Raw genomic sequence first — 13,361 nt, 5'->3', positions numbered from 1 at the left:
GCATAAGTAGAAAAATCTGGAAGAATATACAGGATCTCCAAAAATCAGCAGTAGGCCTTACTGAAAGAAAGACTATGAGGTCTTTGTCTACCTTCTACGTTTCTGAATTGTTTGACCCCAGTGAAAAATAGGAAATTCCCTGTCTGAACAGCTGTAGGGTATTGAAACAATTTCTTCAGGAACTTGTCTACAAAAATCACTTTTTGTGCTCTTTAAATAATGTCTCTTGTTTGTGTAATGTGGAACAACAGTTAACAATGTGCATGAGAAATTTTAGTCCAGGGAAATGAAAATACTTGCATTGAGAATTCAGGGATTGATCAGCTATAGTGACTCCAACCAAAGCAATCAAATCCTCACTAAAAGGATTTGGGTTCGTATCCATCATTCTCAGCTGTGGTGAAAGGATGTAGGCTGACATTTGGAAGCCTAAGAACCAAGTCTGTTGCCTTCCTATTTATTATTATTTTTTTAAGCCTTCCATCATGTGTGTACTTTGCTTGAATGATTATTTTAAAGTACATGTCCTATTTTTGCCGATCCGACAGCTGTTGCCATAGAAACTAGAGAAGAAATAGTCATTTTCAGCAGAGTTGTTAAAACTGTCTTCTAGGCTTCAGCTGTGAGTGCCAGTGAGGGCTGTACTTGCGCATTCTGAGATGGTACTTAAAGAATTAAGGATCTGAAATGTTCTTAGAGGCTAACAATCCAAATTGTTTAATTTCCTCACATCATTAATTTAATAATCCTAGAAGTTTGCCAGCTATGTTTGTTGACCTGCTGCTGTTCTTTGAAGAGGATATGTAAGCCCGGATTCTTCTGCTTTGTGTAGTCTAGTCATTGGCTCTTTGAAAATGTATAAATAGACTCCTTCTCCCATTCTCTATCCTTTCTTAAGGATAAAGCAGGGATTACAAACTCTCAGGCACTATTTCTGTTCTAAGTGACACTTGTCGGTGATATAAATGATAGTGTTTTTGCTTGTATGTGTAATAGGTATGGTGTTGGGCTTTTGCTTATACCTTCTGTGTCAGTAGAACACTTTACATTTCACGGAAGTCGAGAGTGATGAGCAGGAGTTTGCTTGACATATGAGCAGAGCTAAGCAGTGTAAATAGATACGCGCAGACAGAGATGAGAGGTTTTTTTCTTTCTTTCCGCTGAGAGGTGTAAGTAAATCCGTGGGTCTGGAATTTAGGAGTTGGTGAAGAAAGGGTGGGGAAGGTGCCTGGAGAAATAGTGGGAAGTGGTAATTTGCAGGGTTCGGTCTACAATATGTAGGAGTTTATTGAAGTGCATGGAAACCAATGAAGATTACAAATACAGTTGGCTTTATTGGCTTGAGGCTTACAACAGTAGTCACACATTCTGTAAGAATGTAAATAGCACAGAAATACAGAAGATGGGAATGCTGAATCCTTACAACCATCATCCTGCCACTCCAGATAACCACTGTGAATGCTTTGGTTGTATATTCCTTTAGATTTATTTATATTTGTGTATACTGCCATATTTTAAGCTTTACTATTTTTGCAAATTAGGTAGTGATTTTTGTCTGGTTTGTTTTCTGTGGTATCCCTGGCATTCAGAAAGGTATGTGGTATGGCATGTAGCAGGCACTTATTAAATATTTAATGTATGAATGAATAATAAATAATTCAGAGGTCAGAATCAAAAGGGACAAACATGGCAGTCTAGGCCTATGCCCCAAATTTAGGCTGTAGAGTGTACTTAGAAAAAGGGAGTGTGGTTGGTAAGTGACTGAAACTGGTCCCCCAGAGTAATGAAAAGAGAATGTTTGTTTTTGCAGTTTGGACTTTTGGTAGAAGACGTTCTATATATAAACCTTAAGTACACTTTCATATTTGAAATCTTAAATTTTTTTTTATGCATCTGCCCAAATGGTGTGCATAATAATTGCCTTCCTGAACTATTTTGCTACTCAAAGATATACTTTCTTTTTTAAAATTCATACAGTGTATGGCTCTTAAGGCCATGTTTTACTGTCCTTTAATAGTCTTACTAAAGTACTTTCCCCCCAGTCCCAACTAGATTATAACCTCTGTGAGGTCAGGGATTGAATTTTATGCTGTGTCCATAACTCACATACCACCTAGCCAATGAAGAATCTTCCTAGCTACCCAAATACTAATTTTAAAATGATTTCCAGGCCTAAAATATTTTACCACTTTTCAGTTAGGTTCAAAGGAGAAGAAAACTAGAAAATATCTTGTTATTAATGTTAAACTATTATATACAATATCAGCTTCAACTCTACTGATTTAGAATTGGTAGGAATTCAAAAAGGGTTAACTAGAAGTTAACACTTGCTTAGCATGCTCTTTATTCAGATTATACATTAATGCAAGGGCAGAATGTATAAAGTATGTAAAAATGTTGAACAGTATTCAAATAGTTTGATATATAGATAATACTATTTATGAAAATTGATGTTCTGAGGCATCTTTCCAGATAATAGTATATTAACCTAGATGAATTAGATTTATGTATTTTTACCTTCAAGTTTTATTGGGCTTCCCCAGTGGCTCAGCTGGTAAAGAACCTGCCTGCCAATGCAGAAGATGCAATTTTTATTATGAAGATTTTGAAACACTAAAGAAAACTGAAAAACAAATTTAATGGCACGTATATAACCACCACTTTACACAAAGATTGCTACCATTTTTAGTATATCAGCTTTGTGTCCTGTGTGTATGTATGTAGGTAATTTTATTATAAAATTTGGAAGTTTCATTCATGATGAAGAGAGTGTTCAGCAAGTATTTCAGGTATAAGATACTCACCTCCATAACCACATCTTTTGTCAACTAAGAAAATAAGCAGTACTTACCTAAAAGAATCTAAAAGCAAATTCATATTCAGATTATTCCAGTAGTTCCAATTGTCTTCTAAGGCTAATTTTTTTCTTTCAAAGTAGGATCTAATCAGAGTTTACACATTGTGTTTGGTTGCCTCTTTTTAGTATCTTTTAAAAAATATCTTAAATGTATAGTTTATACACAGTAAATTGGACATATTTAAACTGCATATGTTTGGACTTAGTGTATATTTATGAAATCAGCAACACAATCACAATAGTGAGCATTTTAATTGTCCCCCAAACTTTGTAATTCCTCCTCTTGCCCCTCTTTACCTCTCCAACCTCTGATTTCTCTGTAACTATAAATTAGTCTGCATTTTCTACAGTTAATATTATAAAGCTGGAATCATAGAGTATGTTTTTTGGAGGGAGAGTAGTGTTTTTTCCTGTGTATGGGTCTGGCTTCTCTCACTTGCTAGTATGGAGAAATAAAATTGTTTTTGTGTACTGCTCTTGTATTCTGCCACCTTAAGCTCATTCTAATAGTTATTTTATTTATTTATTTTTTTGGTTTGGTTTCTAGATTTCTTTGGATATTTTGGATAGACAGTCATGTTATCTAGGAATAAAGATGATATATATTTCTTATCTGGATGCCATTTATGTACATATTTACTCAATTCAATCACACTCACCAACATCTCCAGTAAAATGAATAGAAGTGGTGGGAGTGGGCATCTTTTCCTTGCTTGTGATCTTAGGAGGAAAGTATATCCTTTACCAGCAAACATTCTGTTGGATATGCTGCTGCTGCTGCTGTCACTTCAGTCGTGTCCGACTCTTGAGACCCCGGAGACGGCAGCCCACCGGGCTCCCCCGTCCCTGGGATTCTCCAGGCAAGAGTACTGGAGTGGGGTGCCATTGCCTTCTCCACTGTTGGATATAGATACCTGTAAATATCTTGGTTTACTGAGTGTTTTTAAAAGATTGGTTGTTGACCTTTTTGGGGGCTGTGTTGGATCTTCGTTGTTTTATTCTAGTTGCAGTGAACAAGGGCTGGCTCTTCTCTTGTTGCAGTGTGTGGGCTTCTCATTGCGGTGGCTTCTTCTGTTGCAGAGCACGGGCTCTAGGGCCTGCAGGCTCAGTGTTGCGGCTCCCAGGCTCTGGAGCACAGGCTCAGAAATTGCGGCTCCCAGGCTCTGGAGCACAGGCTCAGAAGTTGCGGCACGCAGCCTCTGTTGCCCCTTGGCATGTGGGATCCTTCTGGGTAAGGTATTGAACCCATGTCTCCTGTGTTGGCAGATGAATTCCTTATCACTGAGCCACCAGGGAAGCTCCTGGTTGTTGGGTTTTATCAAATGCTTTTTCTGTGTCTTCTGAGATGATCACGTGGTGTTTTTTCAGTTAGGGTGAATTACTTTGATGTATGCATTTTTATTCAGCCTTACATTCCTGGGACAGATGTTGCTTGGTCATGATGTATTGTCTTTTTAATATATTGTTGAGTTAGAATTCCTAAAATATTAAGAATTTTTGTATCTATACTCATGAGGGTTATTATTTTGTGGTCTTTTTGTAATTATCCTTTTTTTTTCCTGTCTTTGTTATCAGGTGATGCTGGTCTTAAGGAATGGGTTGCAAAGTATTCCTTTTTAATTTCCTGAAAGAGTTTATATAGAATTGTTATTTCTTCTTTAAATATTTAGTAGAATTCCCCAGTGAAGCCTTTTCGTTCTGAAACTTTCATTGTGGGAAGGTTTTCAACTACAAACTCAATTTAAAGATCGTGTATAAGGTTCTTTAGGTTATTTATTTCTTCTTGAGTGAGCTCTGGTAATTTGTGTTTTTCAGGGAATGTGTCCATTTAATCTAAGGTGTCAAATTTAAGATTTTCTCTTTCATTGGTTTTAAGAAATTTTATATACCTTGGAGTAATTTTCTTTGTGTTTCCAGTGTGTGTGATTTGTTAAACTTCTTGATTTGCAGGTTTACAATTTTCATCAAATTTGGAAAATTTTCAGTCAGTCAGTCACTTTAGTCGCTCAGTCGTGTCTGACTTTGAGACCCCATGGACTGCAGCACACCAGGCCTCCCTGTCCATCAACAACTCCTGGAGTTTACTCAAACTCATGTCCATTGAGTCAGTGATACCATCCAACCATCTCATCCTCTGTTGTCCCCTTCTCCTCCCACCTTCAGCCTTTCCCAGCATCAGGGTCTTTTCAAATGAGTCACTTCTTCGCATCAGGTAGCCAAAGTATTGGAGTTTCAGCTTCAGCATCAGTCCTTCCAGTGAATATTCAGGACTGATTTCCTTTAGGATGGACTGGTTGGATCTCCTTGCAATCCAAGGTACTCTCAAAGGTCTTCTCCAACACCACAGTTCAAAAGCACCAATTCTTCAGCACTCAGCTTTCTTTATAGTCCCAACTCTCACACCCAGACGTGACTACTGGAAAAACCATAGCCTTGACTAGACAGACCTTTGTTGGCAAAGTAATGTGTCTGCTTTTAAATATGCTGTCTAGGTTGGTCATAACTTTTCTTCCAAGGAGCAAGTGTCTTTTAATTTCATGGCTGCAGTCATCACATGCAGTGATTTTGGAGCCCCCCAAAATAAAGTCAGTCACTGTTTCCATTGTTTCCCCATCTGTTTGCCATGAAGTGATGGGGCCAGATGCCATGATCTTAGATTTCTGAATGTTGAGTTTTAAGCCAACTTTTTCACTCTCCTCTTTCAGTTTCGTCAAGAGGCTCTTTGGTTCTTCTTTGCTTTCTGCCATAAGTGTGGTGTCATCTTCATATATGAGGTTATTGATATTTTTCCTGGCAGTCTTGATTCCAGCTTGTGCTTCATCCAGCAAGACATTTCTCATGATGTACTCTGCATATAAGTTAAATAAGCAGGGTGACAATATACAGCCTTGATGTACTCCTTTCCCTGTTTGGAACCAGTCTGTTGTTCCATGTCTGGTTCTAACTGTTGCTTCCTGACCCGCATACAGATTTCTCAAGAGGCAGGTCAGGTGGTCTGGTATTACCATCTCTTTCAGAATTTTCCACAGTTTGTTGTGATCCACACAGTCAAAGGCTTTGGCATAGTCAATAAAGCAGAAAGGGATGTTTTTCTGGAATTCTCTTGCTTTTTCGATGATGCCACAGATGTTGGCAATTTGATCTCTGGTTCCTCTGCCTTTTCTAAAACCAGCTTGAACATCTGAAAGTTCACGGTTCACGTACTGCTGAAGCCTGGCTTGGAGAATTTTGAGCATTACTTTACTAGCGTGTGAGATGAGTGCAATTGTGCCGTAGTTAGAGCATTCTTTGGCATTGCCTTTCTTTGGGATTGGAATGAAAGCTGACCTTTTCCAGTCCTGTGGCCACTGCTGAGTTTTCCAAATGTGCTGGCATATTGAGTGCAGCACTTTCACAGCATCATCTTTTAGGGTTTGAAATAGCTCAACTGGAATTCCATCACCTCCACTAGCTTTTTTCATACTGATGCTTCCTAAAGCCCACTTGACTTCACATTCTAGGATGTCTGGCTAGGTGAGTGATCATACCATCGTGATTATCTGGGTTGTGAAGATCTTTTTTGTATAGTTCTTCTTTATATTCTTGCCACCTCTTCTTAATATCTTCTATTTCTGTTAGGTCCATACCATTTCTGTCCTTTATTGAGCTCATCTTTGCATGAAATGTTCCCTTGGTATCTCTTAGAATTTCTTGAAGAGATCTCTAGTCTTTCCCATTCTATTGCTTTCCTCTATTTCTTTGCATTGATCACTGAGGAAGGCTTTCTTATCTCTCCTTGCTATTCTCTAGAAAATTCTGGCCATTATTTTTCAAGTGTTTTTCCCTATGTGCTATCCCTTCCCACTTTTCTTGGAGTCCATTTACTCCTTTTGAGTTATCCCACACCTCATTGATGCTTTATGCATTTCTTACAGTTTATTTTTTCTCTGCATTTGATTTTCGATGGGTTTTATTGTTATTTCAGGTTCATAAGTCTTTATTTCTACAGTGTCTAATTTGCTGTTAGTCTCATCCAGGGTAATTTTTATTTAAGACATTGTATTAATAGTTTTCCTATCTGGAAATTCAATATCAGTCTTTTGAAAAATTATATTCTTTGTCTCTATATAACATGCTCAAACTTTCCTTTAAGATTTAACACATGTGCAGTGTATATAACTACTTTAATATCCTTGAATTCCCATCTTCATCTCTTTGATTTTGGAGGACCATTGGGCTGCGTTAGGTTTTACCTTTTTGCGTAGTGGCCTGAAAACTCTCCAGGCAGGAGATTGGGGTGGCCATGAGGTTCCTTTGTCTGTTTTCTCCCGTCTCTCAGGGATGACTGGTCTTCATTGCCTAATGTCCATATGGTGCAACCTTTGTTTTCAGTTCGGTTGCTCAGTCGTGTCCGACTCTTTGCTACCCCATGAACGGCAGCACACCAGGCCTCCCTGTCCATCACCAACTCCCAGAGTCCACCCACACCCATGTCCATTGAGTCAGTGATACCATCCAGCCATCTCATCCTCTGTCGTCCCTTTCTCCTCCCGCCCTCAATCTTTTCCCAGCATCAGGGTCTTTTCAAATGAGTCAGTTCTTCGCATCAGGTGGCTAAAGTATTGAAATTTCAGCTTCAACATCAGTCCTTCCGATGAACACCCAGGACTGATCTGGTTTAGGATAGACTGGTTGGATCTCCTTGCAGTCCAAGGGACTCTCAAGAGTCTTCTCCAACACCACAGTTCAAAAGCATCAGTTCTTCGGCACTCAGCTTTCTTCACAGTCCAACTCTCACATACATGACCACTGGAAAGATAGCCTTGACTAGACAGAACTTTGTTGACAAAGTAATGTCTCTGCTTTTTAATATGCTGTCTAGGTGTCATAACTTTCCTTCCAAAGAGTAAGCGTCTTTTAATTTCATGGCTGCAGTCACCATCTGCGGTGATTTTGGAGCCCAGAAAAATAAAGTGTTCCACTGTTTCCCCATCTATTTCCCATGAAGTGATGGGACCGGATGCCATGATCTTAGTTTTCTGAATGTTGAGTTTAAGCCAACTTATTCACTCTCCTTTTTCACTTTCATCAAGAGGCTTTTTAGTTCCTCTTCACTTTCTGCCATAAGGGTGGTGTCATCTGCATATCTGAGGTTATTGATATTTCTCCTGGCAATCTTGATTCCAGCTTGTGCTTCATCCAGCCCAGCATTTATCATGAAACCTTTGTTTTATTTACTCTTTTTAAAAATTATTGAGGTATAGTTGATTTACAATATTGTGTCAGTTTCAGGTATACAGCAAAGTGGTTCAGTTATATATATATATTTTTTTTTTCAGATTACCTTCCATTGTAGTTTATTACAAGATATTGAATGTAATTTCTTGCACTATATAGCAAGTCTTTGTTGATTATCTGTTTTATGTATGGCAGTTTATAACTGTTAATCCCATACTGATAATTTATTCCTCCCCTTTCCTCTCCCCAATAATCTTCAGTTTGTTTCCTGTGTCTGTGAATATGTTTTTGTTTTGTATATAGACTCATCTGTATTGTTTTTTTAAGATTCTGAATATACGTGATGTTATGTAATATTTATCTTTCTCTGTGTGACTTATTTCACTAATATTCTCTAGGTTCATCCATGTTGCTGCAAATGGCAGTATTTCATTCTGTTTTATGGCTGAGTAGTATTTCATTGTGTATACATATATATACCACATCTTCTTAAGCCAGTTATCTGTTGATGGGCACTTGGGTTGTTTCCATGACTTGGCTGTTGTAAATAGTGCTGCTGTGGGCACTGGGGTGCATGTATCTTTTTTCAATTAGAGTTTTTTCTTTTCTGGATAAATAGCCAGGAGTGGAATTGCTGGATCATATGGTAGCTCTATTTTTAGTTTAAGGAAGCTCCATACTCTTTCCCATAGTGACTGTAACATTTATATTCCCACCAACAGTGTAGGAGGGTTCCCTTTTCTCCACACTGTCTCCAGCATTTATTGTTTGTGAACTTCTTAATTATAGTCATTCTGAGCAGTGAATGGTGATACTTCATTGAAGTTTTGATTTGCATTTCTATAATAATTGGTCCTTGTTGAAAGGACTGATACTAAAGCTGCAGTATTTTGGTCATCTGATGTGAACAGCTGACTCATTGGAAAGTCCCTGATGCCGGGAAAGATTGAGGGTAGAAGGGAAAGAGGGTGTCAGAGGGTGAGATGGCTGGATGGCAGCACCAATACAATGGACTTGAACTTGGGCAAACTTTGGGAGATGATGACGGGCAGGGAGGCCTGGCATGCTGCAGTCCGTGAGGTCACAAAGAGTTGGACGTGACTGAGTGAACAACAACAATAATAATTATCAGTGTTGAGTACCTTTTCATGTGCTTGTTGGCCATCTGTATGTCTTCTTTGGAAAAATGTCTATTTAGGTCTTCATATTCTGTTCTTTCAGTTGTTTTCAGTGAGAAGATAAGTCCCTTTCCCTCTGTCTTGACCTGAATCAGAAGTGTCAGCATAATATTTGAAAGAACAAATTGGTATTTTAAAAAATACATTTTGTGTTAGACTTTAGCATTCCATTAAATGCTCTTTGACCTGGTTACTACCAATTACTGAAACTTTCCCTGGTGGCTCAGCTGGTAAAGAATCCCCCTGCAATGTGGGAGACCTAGGTTCAATCCCTGGGTTGGAAAGATCCCATGAAGAAAGGAAAGGCTACCCATTCCAGTTTTCTGGTCTGAAGAATTCCATGGACCGTGTACAGTCCATGGATTCGCAAATAGCTGGACAGGACTGAGCGACTTTCACTTTCTTACTTTCAGTCTTGTTTTTGTTTAATCTATTTCTTGTTCCCCAAATAATTTAGCTGTTAAAATAAAAATAGACTTCTTTCAACTAAAATTAAAAAAATGAAAAGAAGCAAAAAGGTCAGATTTGTTGGACATTGGAGGTACATGTTGCTGAGTTTAAAAAAGTTAGTAAAACCTCTTTGGTTTTTGTTGTTAAGAGGAATTGCTGCGTGAGTGGTGAGTAGAAACCCAAGGTAATTTGGTTGGAGACGTGTTGAAGGAAGAACTTTTCAATGTGTTATATTTCCAGTTTGGTAATAAATATTTTGCTGGGATTATTTATAGTTTATATTTTGTGTTCCAGATAATCAAGTAAAACAAAAATGAGCTTCATCTATGGACTGCAGTCTGCTGCTAGAAACTGTTTTTTCTTCCGATTTAATTTACTGACCAACTGGAGAAAATGTAACACACAAGCTGTAACCTCACGAGACTTTCATCAAGTGAAAATTAACCATATAGTAAATAAATCTCTGGGCCTGGGAGTAAATCACGGTGATAGATGGACTCCTTTGCCTGAAAACTTTCTCTTCTATAGGACTTTTAATACCAAAAGAAAAGGCTGCCTTTTGAGCTCCAGAAGTAAGGAAATTTGGATGATTAGCCGAAAATGTACTGCATGGACTGACTCTTTTTCAAGACAGCTACCGATGAAGAATGTTCCTGTAGTTCCTGCTCATTCAATGTTGCATCCCTTGAACTGTTTACCCACAAAAGACATCAGGAGTTTCCACACTTCTCCACGGTGCCAAGCTGCTCCTGCTCCTCTGTTGTTGATGATTCTTAAGCCAGTGCAGAAACTGCTTGCAATCATTGTGGGCAGGTAAAATGCTTTTCAAAATATAAGCTTTTATATTAAAAGTTTGTAAAACTGTACTTTTAAAGAAAAATTGGTAGATTTCCCTCCCATGATTAGCTCAGAAGTTCAGTTTCTAAATAGTTGGTGTGTGTATATATATATATATATGCCTTAATAATCTTGAAATCATTTGCTGCATATATAATACAGAAATGTGATCTGTAAGAATTATTCTTATATATATTATCTAGACACTATTTTAAAGATAATTACAAAAATCAAAAATGTTTATTACAGTTCATGTGTAAGAACCGTACTTAAAACATTCCTTTTTAATTCATGAAATTTGAGGCAATGAATCATGAAACTGAAGAACTTTGCTCATTTAAGAAAGAACTCCTAGCCAAGTTAACTCTTAATTAGTATTTGTTTATTTTTCTATTCTGTTTCCAACAAATCTTTATTTTCTCTTGGTGATCCTTTATAGCATTTAATGTTTTTAAAGCTAAATAATGCTTCGTATTTAACTTAAAACTCCTCCCTCATAATTAATCTTGTTTTCTCTTATTTGCTCCATGAAGATTGAAGAAAGGTAAAGTTAAGCATTGTCTCCCTATAAACTTATTTCATATTTGATAGCTATGAAGTGCCTTCTAGCTTTTTTACTTCCATAATTATCCACCCAATTTTCTTTTTATCCAAAATCGAGAACTTGTACTCTAATTTATTGTGTTCTTTATGACTAAGCTTTGGCACTCAGAAAATACACAGTTAATTTAGCTCTCAATTTAAGTATGACTTCGAAGAAAGCTAGGGTTAGGCAGTAGTCAAAGAAGTAAAACCAGCTTTTATTCAGAACTTTTGTGGTAGGAGAAAAGAGACCTCAGTATAGAACCAGAGTCAGTTTTGAATACACCATGGGCTGTGCAGGTAGTGTGGTGGTTGGTAGATGGAAAACTACAGAGGAAACATCAGGAGCCAGGAGGGATTCTACTCAATCTGGTCTACCAGAGTTACTGCCGAAACAGGTGAGAGTGATCAGATACCACCCAACCATGGTGCCTATCCATGGGCTGTTCAGAAACACAACTTCACAGCAAGAGGTGAGCAGTGGGTGAATAAGCAAAGCTTCATCTGTGTTTAACAGCTGCTCCCCATCATGTGCATTACTGCTTGAGCTTTGCCTCTTATTGGATCAGCAGCAGGATTAGATTCTCATAGGAGCATGAGCCCTACTGTGAACTGGGCATGTGAGGGATCTAGGTTGCGTGTTCCTTATAAGAATCATCCCGAAACCATTCCCTCACCACCACCCCAGGTCCATGGAAAAATTGTCTTCCACAACACCAGTCCCTGGTGCCAGAAGGGTTGGGGACCACTGACCTGGGGGATACTGGAGAAGGCAATGGCACCCCACTCCAGTACTCTTACCTGGAAAATCCATGGACGGAGGAGCCTGATAGGCTGCAGTCCATGGGGTCGCTAAGAGTCGGACACGACTGAACGACTTCACTTTCACTTTTCGCTTTCATGCATTGGAGAAGGAAATGGCAACCCACTCCAGTGTTCTTGCCTGGAGAATCCCAGGGACTGGGGAGCCTGGTAGGCTGCCTGTGTATGGGGTTGCACAGAGTCGGACACGACTAAAGCAACTTAGCAACAGCAGCAGCAGCAGACCTTGGAGATGATGAATGATAAGTAACAGGTTAGATATCACGAGTAATCAGATATGGAGGATGAGGGATTCTGACTTAACTGACCTGTGCAGAGATGAACACAGGAGTCTCGAAGTCAAAACATTCATGGGCGTCTAAGTAGAGTTTGGTCCAGGAGAGAATCTTTGTCACAACTCAGCCCAGGCTCTTGGGCTGATAGATCTTTTTCCTCCTTTTAAATTATTTAACTTTTTGTTATTACCATTATAAATCACCTGACATTTTGTTTTAGGTTATGTTTTCATACATTTTAAATAATGGTGTCATAAATTTTTAAATTGGAAATAAGTATACTTCATAGCTTGATCTAAGTCTTTTTAGGTTGAAACACTTTAAGGGCCTTTTAGGTATATCACTTAGCAGGACTAAAATAACTTAAAGAAATTGTTTTATAGAATAAATTTTGTCTAGAGAATGATGTATATATTTTAAATATTTGTTGTAATTTCACAGATGAACTCATGGGGGAAATTTTTTGTTCAGGTACTGAAAACAGCATTATTATTTTAGTTGCTAAGTCGTGTCCAACTCTGCGACCCTGTTGATTGTAGCCCGCCGGGCCCCTATGTCCATGGGTTTTCCCAGGCAAGAGTATTGGAGTGGATTGCCATTTCCTTCTCCAGGAGATCTTCCAAACCCAGGGATTGAATCTGGGTCTCCTACTTTGGCAGGCAGGTTCTGTACCACTGGGCCACCCAGGAAGCTACTGAAAACATTACTGGTTGTCACAATGTCTGTGAATCCTAGGAAGCAGCAGAGAACGTTGTTGCCTGGTAGAGTTGGACCTCCTCAGATGTTATCATAAAATCTCTGATTTCTGTGTTTACAGTGCCTGTGCTCTTATTACCTCTCCTTTGTCGTGTTCTCTGTAGCTTAATGGAGTTTCTGCTACTGTGCAATATTTGTTTCTAAAATCAGTGCTGAGATAGTTTCCCTTGCATCTGACTGAAGTACTGGCAGATTGTGCCAGATGTCTGATGTCTGATGAGCAGTGGGGGGACTGGTGGTTAAAGGTGAAGATTCATTGTACCATAAGCCTTCAGTTGTTTATTTGCGCAGTTCATCCCTATTATCACATTGCCTTCCTGATTTTCCTCTTATTAACTCTGTGACCTTGGATAAGTTGTTTAACTTCTCTATGCCTTACGTTTCTCT

General features: G+C 38.6%; 1 protein-coding gene across 3 annotated transcripts in view; it reads left to right on the top strand.

Moving 5' to 3' along the window:
* The window catches only part of OMA1 (OMA1 zinc metallopeptidase), a 66,075-nt gene that overhangs the window by 780 nt on the left and 51,934 nt on the right, over nucleotides 1-13,361 (top strand). For all 3 annotated transcript variants that reach the window (XM_010855871.1, XM_010855873.1, XM_010855872.1), the window contains exon 2: nucleotides 9,997-10,515. In XM_010855871.1, coding sequence (XP_010854173.1) covers nucleotides 10,016-10,515 — 500 coding nt within the window. In that variant the 5' untranslated portion in view covers nucleotides 9,997-10,015. The remainder of the gene's footprint in view (nucleotides 1-9,996; nucleotides 10,516-13,361) is intronic.

This window comes from Bison bison, unplaced genomic scaffold, assembly GCF_000754665.1.
Source record: "Bison bison bison isolate TAMUID 2011002044 unplaced genomic scaffold, Bison_UMD1.0 scf7180017864369, whole genome shotgun sequence".
NCBI lineage: Eukaryota > Metazoa > Chordata > Mammalia > Artiodactyla > Bovidae > Bison > Bison bison.
This window is presented reverse-complemented; position numbering and strand designations above follow the sequence as displayed.